Source organism: Juglans microcarpa x Juglans regia, chromosome 8D, assembly GCF_004785595.1.
Source record: "Juglans microcarpa x Juglans regia isolate MS1-56 chromosome 8D, Jm3101_v1.0, whole genome shotgun sequence".
Taxonomy (NCBI): Eukaryota; Viridiplantae; Streptophyta; class Magnoliopsida; order Fagales; family Juglandaceae; genus Juglans; species Juglans microcarpa x Juglans regia.
The window spans coordinates 30165548-30178792 of NC_054608.1; the positions used below are offsets into that span (position 1 = coordinate 30165548).

At 32.8% G+C, this 13245-nt stretch overlaps 1 protein-coding gene across 1 annotated transcript; it reads right to left on the bottom strand.

Annotated features, from left to right (window-relative positions):
• Nucleotides 1-2772: 2772 nt before the first annotated feature.
• Nucleotides 2773-10522, bottom strand: LOC121242677 (phosphomethylethanolamine N-methyltransferase-like). Its single transcript, XM_041140601.1, has 12 exons — nucleotides 10209-10522; nucleotides 10011-10126; nucleotides 8467-8604; nucleotides 8244-8381; nucleotides 6398-6541; nucleotides 5511-5621; nucleotides 5281-5422; nucleotides 4219-4499; nucleotides 3540-3701; nucleotides 3371-3424; nucleotides 3210-3284; nucleotides 2773-3087 (listed from the first exon to the last, which is right to left on the bottom strand). The coding sequence occupies exons 1-12, from the start codon at nucleotides 10222-10224 to the stop codon at nucleotides 2989-2991; spliced, it is 1476 nt and encodes a 491-aa protein (XP_040996535.1). The 5' UTR covers nucleotides 10225-10522; the 3' UTR covers nucleotides 2773-2988.
• Nucleotides 10523-13245: the final 2723 nt, after the last annotated feature.

Here is a 13245-nt window from a genome sequence, read left to right on the forward strand (position 1 = left end):
AAACTTTTTTATTTAATTCATAGTAATGTTTGGGGTCCTTCGAAGGTTACTACCTTATCTTGAAAGAAATGGTTTATAACCTTTATAGATGACCACACTCGCCTTTGCTGGATATACCTGATGAGTGAAAAATTTGATGTTGCAAAATTATTCAAGGATTTTTATCATATGATTGAAAATCAATTTCAAACCAAAATAAGTACTCTTTGTACAGATAATGGTACTGAATACTTTAACCAATACTTGGGAATTTTTTTGAAAGAAAATGGTTTTCAACGTCAATCTACTTGTCGGGATACACTGCTGTAACATAATGCTATCACAGAAAGAAAAAAAACCGTCATTTACTTGAGGTTGCACAGGCTATAATGTTTTCAATACATATTCCAAAATATTTGTGGGGAGATGCCATTTTAACTACATGTTATCTCATTAATAGAATGTCTACCCGTGTTTTAAAATTTGCTACATCTTTATCTTGCCTGAAAAATTCTTTTCTTGATAATAGAGTAGTCTCGTATCTACCCCTAAAAGTTTTTGGATGCACGGTTTTTGTTCATATACCATCTCACCTTCGATCTAAGCTTGACCCTCGGGCTGAAAAGTGTGTTTTTCTTGATTATACTCCAAATAAAAAAGGGTATAAATGTTTGAATCCAAAAACAAACAAAATTCATATGAGTATGGATGTTGTTTTTGTTGAAAAATAATCTTATTTTGACCCAACTGATCTTCAAGGGGAGAAAGAGAGTGAAGATTATTTTTGGCATACTTCCAACTCTCTATCTAATACTTTTCTTGACATATCTCACCCATTAAATACTCAGAAAACTGAAATTTTCAATAAAGAACACACAGGAAATTCCAATCCTCTTGTGCAAAGTATAAGTGAATCACAAACAGGGGGAGAAAAGCTACAGGATGATCCTACTCCTTCCGAGCTTCGTGTTTATACTAGAAGAAGGTATCATTACAACAATAAAGATCATCAGCCTAAAATTTCAGAGGAAGTTCAATCATCATCTCCAAAGCATGGTCATCTGAAATTCCAGCCTACAATTCCTGGTAATCTTTCTTCTACTATATTTTCTAGTGATAAACCTATAGACTTTGATGAACCGATAGCCGTTAGGAAAGGAATTAGAACCTATACCACACATCCCAATTGTTAAATTTATGTCCTATCATAGACTTTTCTGATAATCATAATGTCTTTACATCCAATATTTCTCATCTATTTGTTCCAAGGAATATTCATGAAGCACCAGATCATCCCGGTTGAAAATTAGTAGTTCTTGAAGAGATGAACACACTCCAGAAAAACGAGACTTGGGAGATTGTTGATTTACTTAAGGAGAAGAAGTGTGTAGGATGTAAGTGGGTGTTCACTGTGAAATGCAAGGTTGATGGCAATGTGGAAAGATAAAAGGCGAGACTCGTAGGCAAGGGATTCACACAAACCTATGGAATTGACTATCAAGAAACGTTTGCTCTCGTGGCAAAGATAAACTCAATCTGAGTGTTACTGTCTTTGGTTGTACATTTTAATTGGTCCTTACACCAGTTAGATGTAAAGAATGTCTTCTTAAATGGAGATTTAGAGGGAGAAGATTTTATGGAGTTTACCACTAGGTTTTGAAAGTAAACTTGGCAGAGAAAAAGTGTGCAAATTGAAAAAGTCATTGTATGGATTCAAGCAATCCACTAGAGCTTGGTTTGAACGCTTTGGAAGCGCTGTAAAGAGTCACGGTTACATTCAAGGTCAAGCTGATCACACTATATTCTATACGCACTCAGGTGAAGGGAAAGTTGTTGTTTTAATTGTCTATGTTGATGACATTATTTTGACAGGAAATGACAACAGTGAAATTGAAAGATTACAGAAGGTGCTTGCTAATGACTTTGAGATCAAAGACTTGAGCAGCTTGAAGTATTTTCTTGGTATGGAATTTGCAAGGTCTAGGAGAGGTATTTTTATTTCACAGAGGAAAGATATACTTGACTTGCTTGGAGAAGTGTTATGGATTAAAAGATTACTTGAAGAATTGAGGATTGAGAATTCACTACCTTTGAGATTATATTGTGATAATAAAGCTGCCATAGCCATTGCTCACAATCCGATACTTCATGATAGAACAACATATGTTGAAGTTGACAAACATTTCATAAAGGAGAAGATAGATAGTGGACTGATCTGTTTGCCTGAACAAGTAGCTGATATACTTACCAAGGGACTACCGAAGAAACAGTTTGAGTACTTGAACAGCAAGCTGGCCATCGAAGATATCTTCAAGCCAACTTGAGGGGGAGTGTTGGACGACTCTTATCAGACTGTATTGTAGGGAATTTGTTGTAAATTTATGAATATCTTAAGAGAGTTTTTTTGGAGATTTACTTTTCTTTTTAAGAGTTATTTTTTTTCTTATCTAATTTTTTTTTTTTTATTTATCAATTAGTTATTTCTTTCCTGATCTATTTCAGCATTGTAATCTATAAATAAACCCTTGTAAATCTATTTTCAGTATGAACGAGAAATGTAAACTTAAGTTTCTCTAGATATGTTGATTACACTAATAGGGGTAAATTCACCTGAAAAGCCCTTTACATCAAAATATCAAATACTTTTTAAAGTCACCAATCTGCCATAACCTATAAAGTTCAATCACCAAAATATAAGAAGTTACGGGTAATGAAAATCGTTATACAATGAACAACCATTCTCTCCAACAAACATAAATTAATCATATAATTGGTATCATTAGACTAAGCAAAGATAAAAGTCCAAATGCTTATTATTCTTTTTCTAATTGGCAAATTCATCAGCTTTCTCTATCTCATTATTTAAAGTTGAACAGGTTTTGCTGAAAAAATAAGGTAGGATGGTATCAAGATATCAACCATCTGATGCAACAATAATATAACCACCAAGACTGTTCTTAATGCATATTGAAAGCTAGTAGAGATAGGGAAAATGAAGGGATAAGAGGATCATTTCTTCCTGGCAATGAACAGGCCCCACCTCTGCTCGCCGGAAGAACTCCTGATAAGCTTCGCCTTCCATCCATCAACAATTTCATTGTAGTCCTCCTGCATATTATCAATCAACCAGGAAGGAAAAAAAAAATAAAGAAAAATTAATACAAATTTTAAACACCAATCAAGAAGATAGCTAGACCCAAAAAAAAAAAAAAAAAAAAAAAAAAGCGCACTTCAGAAAAGTCACAGATGAATGCATCCTTGTCCTTCTCAACAGCATTCAATTCCTGCTGCAGAACGTGTATGAACTGATGCAAAAGTAAACTCTCTTAGAGGAGGAATCTCAACATGATTCATATTTACAACATATAAATACACACGGATCTCCACGAACCTGATCAGTACGATCCTCTGCAGTGATCTCCTCAAAACCAGCATCACGAAGCATCTGTGCCACAGTTGAAACATAAGTTCATTATGTCCAAAGAAATATGTAGAGGAATGCCATGAAACGATTCACAGAAAGCATTAAACAAGAGAAACCTTTAATTGCAAACATATACCTGATCATATGCTTTAACGTCATAGAGATCATACCCTCTTTGCTTAATATATTCAGCAAATTCTGGTGATGGAGTTCCAGCACTCTTGCAGTAATCACTGATAAGAATTTTACCCCCTGGCTTCAACCACTTGTAGAAGGATCTGAATAATGCAGGTTTGTCCTGAAAAGTTGACCGGAAACTATTCATACATTTCAAAGAGGGAGAGAGACTCCAAGCTAAACCCATAATAATTGCGTGGATAGAACACCTAGGAGATAAAAGTCTATATGCAGTAGGATTAGCCAACTTAAAAATGATAACAAGATATAACAGAGGTCTTGAATCTTGTAACCAAGCAAGCCATAGTCAGCTCCATTGCAGAAAGATAGCATGATAAAAGCTCATAAGGTTCAATCATTGCCCACATATCTCGTATTCTTCTAATGAATTCTAAACAGGAATCTATAGAAAGGGCATTTAATGTCGGGTGGTACACACAATAACTGCTTCTAAAACGAGATAAAGCTTTCAGATTCCAAATTATTGATGAAAAGAACAACATAAATAATACAAAACATAAACTGAAATGAACAATATAAATAAAATAAAAATGCAAACTTAACGAACAAGATAAATAAAAGAAAATGCCTATAACTGTTCAAATAGGAACTATAACAGAAATGGAAAGCTGCCTTACTTGAATGTGCAAAATAGTGTCACGGCTATATATCACATCAAATGTGTTCTCAGGATATGTTTTCTTAGTGCAATCAGCAACTTCAAATTCGACCGAGCATTTCAAACCGATAGCACGCTCAAGAGCAAAAGAAATCATATTTATGGACAGATCGATCCCAACCACGTCGACATCAAAGTTCTCAGCCATATAGAAGTCACCTCCCCCAATGCCACATCCAACATCTAAGACCTTCTGGCCAGGCTTTAGTTCCAACTTTTGCACAAATTCTTTAGTTGTATCTGTCCAAAGACGAGGTTCACTTAAACTTAATGACAGAGCTTTAGGATTAATTGGGCTATGAATTTTCCTTCACTCTTACGAATGAAAAAATAAATTAAAAAAGAAACATACGTGCACAAGAAACAATATAATTGTTTTTCTGATTTATATAATTAGTTTCTAGGTTTTAAGTTCAAACTGAAATATTTAATCTGTGTACAAATTCTAGGTCATGATGTGGAGAATGAGTTACTGAAAAAATGCTAAAGAAAGAAAGTAAACATTCAATTCCTCAACATTGAGAATGTAAAAGAAACCATGAAAAGTTGTCATCAGACCAGCAAGAAAGTTGACAAAAAGATGAAATTTTTTATTTAACTACAAAATTAAAAAAATCAAAAGAAAAAGAAAAAGGCAAAATTAGCTGCTTGCGTGTTCACATCCCAAAAAGTTGTTGTCATAGAAACATCTTTAAGAACTTAGTAGAAAACATTTGTTGTTCAATTACCCATTTTTGTGGTTGTTGTCATAGAAACATCTTTAAGAACTTAGTAGAAAACATTTGTTGTTCAATTACCCATTTTTGTGCTTAATTTTCTTCTTTCTTTTTTTTGATAAGTAAGAAGAAATTTGATTGATATAAAGATAGGCATAGCTCAAGTATACCGGAGGTATACATGTGGTACACCAAATTAAGAACTAGAAACCTTAATTTTCGTCTTTCTATCCTCTTTATTTTCACCATCAGATATAAAAAATGGGAGAGAGAGAGAGATGGAGAGAATGGCCAGTAAAGCATACCTATCCCTCCTGTGCTCACAAAACCTTCCCCAAAGACACGCTCATAACGTAAAATTCCATTGGATTTATACTGAACATTGTCTAAGAACCTCTGGAAACCCCTGTCATCTTGTGAACTGATCTTTTGCCAAGTCCAGCAAATCTGTATTTCCAAAACATTAAATGTGCATCTTGTCAGATAGCCAATCTAAGTAAAAGGATCAGATCATACGCAAGCAATTTTGTATTACCTGGTTCTGATTCTTTTTGTTTCGCACATAAGCTCCAATACATTTACAGCCAACAAGAGAGAGTTCAAATGAATTTCCTTTACCATCACGCAAATGGCACTCTTTAAAGACCTGCAGCACTATATGATTTAGAGCCTATGGCTACAACAAAAATTTTTATTTACAGACAGCACGTCACTATGCCACTCATAGTTTGCATAAGAAAACATGTGTAGATGAAACCATATATAGGGACCATATTCTATGTTTTTCTACAACTAGACACAGAAAGAAATAGTTTATAGAACTTGGTTATCCATTTTGTTGATGGATTTATTAGATTACTGTATCTTGAAACAAAATAAAACTAAACTGGAGATTTTATATCCCAAAACACACAATTATGCAACTCAGCCAAATGGAAATTTGATTGAAAACCATTTCATTTTCTCTCTAGAAAACAAGAATAAATATGACAGCCTGGTTTCCAGGTTGAATGCATTCAAATCAAGTTCGATGTAATTAACTTGCCTCCACACAAAGTTCACATCAACACATTGGGGCCCGTTTGGATAGTGAAAGTGTCTCATCTCAACTCATATTACAACTTTTCCAAATTCTCACACAAAATATAATAAACAATTCAACTTTTTCAAAACCCAAAATAATAATAATATTAAAAAATAATATTTTAACAATATTTTATTCAACTTTCAACTTTTATCTAAAACCATCTCATCTCATCTCACAATCCAAATGGGGCCAGTGTCTAGTTCAATGTGCAAGTGCTCATCTGTTTTCTTGCCACATTCACCCCCCCACAGGCACAGCATTGAATAAAAAATAAGAAATTAAAAAAAAAATAAAAAAAATAAGAAGAAGACAAACGGAGATTCCATAAGGCAAACCTTTGTATAAAATCGGGGCTCCCGGTAGTGGGTTGGGTTGTACTTTCGCTTGCTATCTCCTGATTGGTGAAAACAAGACTCTCTAAAGAAAATAAACCCACCAACCTTCAGCCACTTGACCATTCTTTCAGCTAAATCCTCCACCTGCAATGCATTGAAAGAAATGTGTAGAAAATAAGCTAATTAGCTTGTTATTCCCAAGAAACCAGAAGTCGATGAAAGGCTGAATCTAACCTGTTTTTGTTAAATCATGAACAGGTATTGCACATGAAAATCAACATTATAATCAGAACAATAAAAAATGTACACTAACTTCAGCAATCAGTAGCATATGCAGAACCACACAGGAATAAAATAGCATTGCAAGACAGTTATAAAGCTCTACTGGATATAAGAAGACCCGGTTGTAGCTATTAATAAGGAATAACAAAGCAATTGATATATGTATATTATGATATGTATACCTTACTATGTATAAAAAGTGGTCACCATTGACCTCAGTCCAAGGCAAGCAAGAATTTAAACATAATTTTTTATTTCTCTAAATTATTTTTAATGATAATTCTGTCTTTAACCTCCTTCAACTTCTGAAACAGCTTGACTAGTCCGTTTAACAATCACTTTCTTTGGAAATACATGGTGGGAGACTAGTTTCCTGTTAAAGATTTTGATGATGGATTAACAGCACAGAAATTACCAAAAGAAACTAGGAAAGGAATATGATATTAAGTTGGAGTAAAACAAAGAATGATTAAATGAGGGTGAGTTGATAGTTTTCTTCTTTTTTATGGTAAATTCATACTCAACCCTAGAACTACCACCTCTTTTGCAATGCAACCTCTGAATTACCAACTATGACACTTGGCATTGCAATTTGAAACTTCACTTGTAATATGCACCCTATGTGGTTTTTCAATTTGTTTTTTTTTTTATAAGTTATGTGGTTTTTCAAAATTAGAACAGGTAGGGGCAAATGAGTTGTGGTTTTTCAAAATTAGAACAGGTAGGGGCAAATGAGTTATTTTTAGGCCTAAAAAAATGCACAGAGAGTGCACATTGCAACTTAAGATTCAAAATGGGGTACCAAGTATCGAAATTGATCCTTCCAAGATCATGTTGCAAAAATCATAGTAATTTGGGAGATTATAACTTTTTTTCCTTTTAGCAGGAAACGTACTGCTCTGCTCAAACCTTCAAAATTTGCAAGAGGACAACGGTAGAGGTAAAATCCATTTTTGTTCAATTCTATTTATGCTTGATTGGCTATACTCATAAAGGCTCCCTTTTCTGATTTTCTAGAACTTGCAGACTTTCATTCTTCCTCTTCTTCCCCCTAGCTGAGTGTTCCCTCTAGAATATTTCCAAATTATTTGAGTTAAGCCCCCTTTATGTTTTTTTATAAGATTACCTTATCAAAAATTTGTAATTTTTTCATTTTTAATTTTTGCCTTTGAAATTGGTAGAATTTTAGTTTCTAAACTGTGTCATGATACCAACATCTAAGTTATTGATCATAAGTACTTGTAAACACTGAGCCATACGAATAATGTCATTCTTTTTAGTTACTAGAATCCACAGAGGCTTAATAATTAACATAAAAAACTATGTTAGTTATTAAGCCAATGTTGATTGTAGTAAGTAAAAAGAATGATATAGTTTTTATGTCTCTTTGTTTTCCCTATTTGTATTCCTAATTGGGTGCTTTATTTTTGCATATACCTTGTGCACTTGGGTTGCATCCCTTTGCACTTTACAATAAAATTGACCCATTAACATAAAAAACTATACTCCGACTCCACTAAACTCAAAATAGCACCTAGACTTTACTAATTTCAATATTACTGACCTCTTGATCGGAAAGATACATAAGTAACCAATTGGAGAATATCAAGTCCACTGATTGTTCAGGTATTTTCAAGTCCGGGGATGTCACATCCGCACACATAAATTTGACATTCTTGAAGTGTCCATTAATGCTCTCATTCTGCAAGGAGACCATTGAAAAGTGAATAGTCAGATAATCCCCTCAAAAGCTAATAATCTTCAGCAAGGTACAGAACCACGATTACCTTCTTTATTACACTCTCAATGAAGTCCAAAGCAAGAAGGTGACCGGCCCTCTGAGCTAACTCACCAGTAAAACGACCGATACCTGCTCCGAGTTCCAAAACTGCTTTTCCATCGTACGGTGGGAGTAGTGAAAGTACCTATTTATAACCCAGTTAGTTCAGTGTAGGATATTCTACAGCAAGCATATCAGCAACAAGCATATCAACAACCACAAAAATGGAATTATCAATAAAAAAAAAAAGTACCGTTTTAATTCTGTTACTCAGTTCCACGGAAGAAATTCTCATTATATCATTAGAAACTGCGTGTGATTGGCCAGAATTTTAAAACAACGTAAGTCAAGAAAATATAACCAATTCTGTTACTTTATTCTATTTCATTTTTGTTCGTACCTTTTGGGTTTTATATATATTATTGGCCTTCTTAGGAAAATTACGTATATAACCAATTAACCTATAGTCGCGTTATAAATTTGAAGAGAGAAGTGTGCAAAGAAAATATGGTAATTTGTCGAATATTGAATTTGAAAATCAGCAGCACTTGTAGATAAAACAAATAATTGGCAAATCCCATAGAAGCCTACGCCAAAAACTTAGCAGTAATTTCCACTTTCAAAGACAAACCCTTATACGCCATTTTCCCATCAAATTACAGTTGTCGGATCCCTCTTTTGAAGTCCACGCCAAGTGGGAAGAGCATGTGAAAAGCCTAGAAACTTAGCAGTAATTGGTATTTGTTCACTTAAAAAAATGGTAGGCGTTGGTTGGTAGGGGGAATGTCGCGATCAGTGATCACGAACCCTAGAAAAACACTGCTTCAAATATCCAAATGGGAGTCGAAAACTTTACCGAATTAAGCATACTCAAGCTCTCAAAAAAGAAACCCAACTCAAAAGTAGCTGAAGAACTTGGTCAGGTCGTTCTCATAGTTGATAAATTATTGAAAACTCATAATATTCTGAATAATTAGAGCAATGAGTCACTTCCAGTTTTCAGCTTTTCATAAATAAACAAACGTATAAATCACTGAATCCAGAAGCTAGATTATCTAAAAAGAGATAATTATAGGGTTACTGCTTCTCACTAATTATTTATCATTCTTTTTATTTTATTTTTTCTTAATAATTAAGAAAATAATTATTAATAAAAATGTATATTTTTTTAATTTTTTCTGAATATTAAAAAAATACTTAAAAATATAATAAAAAAATAAAAATTAGATAGAAAAAACTATTTTACCTCCCAAATTGTACTGCTCAATTTGAGCGCTTGACAAGAATTTCTTTTATTTATTTAATAATTAAGAAATAGATTTTAAGTGTATTGAAATATTTTTTTGTATTTTAAAATATTTAAATATATTAAAAAAAGTAAAAAGAAAAAAAAAAAATAGCAGGCCGTCACTTGAGCGGGCTAGTCTGGCGACTCAAATCAGATTTAGTAAAAACAACAGCACAGACACAAAAAAGATGTTCAATGTACACGTCCAAATGCAGATTTAGTCAATACAGTGGAAATCAGAAAGACGGAGGAGAGGGATTTACTTCAGGTCGCTCTTCTTTGTCAAGATCGGAGGCTTTGGAGTCGAGCATCATAGCCTCGACGGTCAAATCTGCAGAGTGCTCAATCCAGTAGCTCTTCTGCATATCACGCTCTTGTTCTACAAAACGAACCATTTCCAAATCAAAAACCGATTCACCGACCTCAAATCCAAACCGAAACAAAACAACCAAATGGCGTACCTTGAATAGCATCCATCGCGGAAAAATTGCAAGGAAGGAGACGTAAAAAAAAGCCAAGAGGGAAATGAGGGGATTTCTAAGAAAGAAACCGAGACCGGAAAAAATGCGATGAGATTGGGCGTGGGGGTGCAAAGGTTAACAACCCTCAATTGCAAGACGAGATCTGGAAAAGCTCCTCGATCTACGGTTGTATGACCTCCCCTTCTGCTGCATTAGCTCACAGCCTCACACGTCTCTCCCTTCTGTGCGCCTCTTCAGCACGAATGGAACTCTCACAATGGCTTGGTATGCAAACTCCAGAGAAGGGCAGACGATTATATATATATATATATATATATATATAAAGTAAGAGATGTGCTACGTACAGGCCGCATAACCAGTCTCCGCTAGGAGCCGGACAGGTGAGAATGGTAGATTTACACCATTCAATAAACACATGACACGTATGGTTTTGTAGTGAATGAAAAATAGACAATCAAATCCTGTAACTTTCAGACCCTTCCCCTCCCCATTTTTGTTTCTCCACCTCAGTCGCCTCTCTCTCTCTCTCACTCTCTCTCTTGAAGCTTGAACTCTCTTTCTCACCCCACAGGTGCACAGGTGCTCTCCCTCTCCCCTCAATCGATCTCCCTTTTAATTTGGTTTCGAATTTTGATATTCAACTTTTGCTCAAATATCAGCTCCTTCCCTGGTAAGTGTTGGACGAAAAGGAGGTCAGGGCTCAAGACGAACTGTGTGCATGTTAAATTCAATAATAAAAAAGTGTTTAGGGGTTTCGTTGTTAATGAAATTACTTACTAGTTGTTGTTTATATATTTTCGATGAAATAGAAAGGACTTTTAGGATTTTTATAAATTTTTGTACATTAGTTCTTCCTTTTATTTCTTCCCAGTTCTGATACAGAAACACCCTCCATTATTATCGTCAGCAAGCAATGCATCTACAAATTTTCTCTAAAAGAAAATAACTAATAATTTCCATTTTTGAACATTAAAAAGAGAGATAATCAGAATGAACATTTTCAGCATTTCTATATAGATAGTGCTACTGAACGAACATGTTTTTTGGGTTGTATTTTCGTTTTTTTTTTTTTTTTTCTGGCCGGTTGGAACTTCAAGGGAGCAGGGACGTTGGGCGTTTGTCTAGGTATTGCAGATGGGGGAGGAAGAGGGAGAAGAAATCGGTGCTGATGAGTGTGGAAAGGTTTTCCTGCATGCAAGTGTAGAATAGGAATTTTTGCAACTCCTACGTGGCAAATTTTCGTTGGTGGGTGTAAAAATATAAAATGCACCCGTCCGGCCTTAGAGGTTTTCTCATAATGAAGTCTGTTTCGTGCATTTTTGGCGTTTTCCTTTTTTTTCTTTCAAAGAGAAAAAGGTGCGAAGCTGCGAACGGCAGAAGATGAACGGCGAGAATCTTGCAGAATCTCCCCTTTATGACTTCAACCTTCCAATGGACCCCTCCCACGTAATCCCTCTAAATCCTCATGACTAGTATTTAATAGAAAAAATTTGCATAACTTCCTACTGTTTACACAATGACCACACACCACACATTTTTAATTTTTATTATTTTTTCTTTTATCAAATAATTAATATATAAATAATGAATAGAAAAATTAGATTAGTTTAAAAAGAATAAACTTAAAAAAAATTAAAAAATATATGATGTGTGGAGGTTGAAGAGGTAGTGTAACATTGCTCTATTTAATATTATGAATTATATTTTCAGATATTTTTAAATATTTTGAGAATATACCTCATTATTATTTAATATTTTATCATTATATTTTTATTATTTATAGACTATTTCAAAATATTTCACAATTTAAATGTAATAAACTGATTTCAAATATTCTATATATAATAATAAAAAACTAATAATAGAATATTAAATAGTAATCAATAGTAATAAAAAATAGATAAAAAATAATAAATAATAGTCTAACCAAATTAGCCTTAACAACAAATTATTTAATAAAGTATTTGTTAAATTTTTTTCTCTTCTTTAAAAAAATAATAAGTTTATGCATAAATTTTAGGTAAGAAACTTAGACGTTGATATTATCTATTTTATAATAAAAAATATTTTAATAATTTATCGATTATATTAAACCATGCTAGTGTATAAATATTTTCAGAGTCTAGTATTTTAGAAGAATCTAACAGACACTCTCATAGCCATATAATTATTTTATTATCAATATATATGCTAATATCACTTGATCAAAAACCTTGAAATTTTTTATTCAAATTTAAAAAATTAAAATTTTATATAATTATTCTTCATTTAAGACCGAATTATTGCAACAGTAAAATGAGAAAGTTAAAAATTAGGCTACGTTTAGGCAGTGAGAATATCTTAGAAGTGTTGAGAATGTTTGTAAATAGTAGTAAAAAAGTAATAAAAAAGTAATAATAAAATATTAAAAAGTAGGTGAAAAGTAATGAATAGTATAAAAGTAGGTAAAAAGTAATAATAAAGTAAAAAATAGTAGTAAGAGTACCTCAAGTACTCTCACTTGCCAAACACACCCTAACGAGCCCTCAGTTTGTTTGGATACAGAAAGTATCTCATTTTATCTTATCATTACAATTTTCTCAACTTTTTACATAAAATATAATAAACAATTTAATTTTTTAAAATCTCAAAATAATAATAATACCCGACTGAAAATAATAATAAGAGAAGTAAGACCAAAAGCATATACCATGCATGGTAACATAGAGATTTTTTTTTTTTTTTTTTTTTTTTTTTTACTTTTTAATAGACCTGCCAATTATGTGTATAGACGATAGAATTTGTCAATTTTGTCTATATATTTATAATTGGACTTATTCTATTATCAAATCATTTTATATAGTATACTATTTTTATAACTTAAATATTAAAATTTAATTTATAAAATTTAATTTATAAAATTTAAATTTTAAAATTTATCTTTTAAATTAGATTATGTTACATAAGTAGTGCGTCCTGTAAAAACATTAGAATAACAATATTCTTATAATTATTTTATAACCATTTAATAACTAAT

Coding starts and splice junctions, on each gene's coding strand:
- LOC121242677 (XM_041140601.1), bottom strand. Junction 6,542..8,243: donor TGTATCTTTCCGATCAAGAG/GTCAGTAATATT, acceptor AATGCATTGCAG/GTGGAGGATTTAGCTGAAAG. Junction 5,423..5,510: donor ACAAAAAGAATCAGAACCAG/GTAATACAAAAT, acceptor TTGGAAATACAG/ATTTGCTGGACTTGGCAAAA.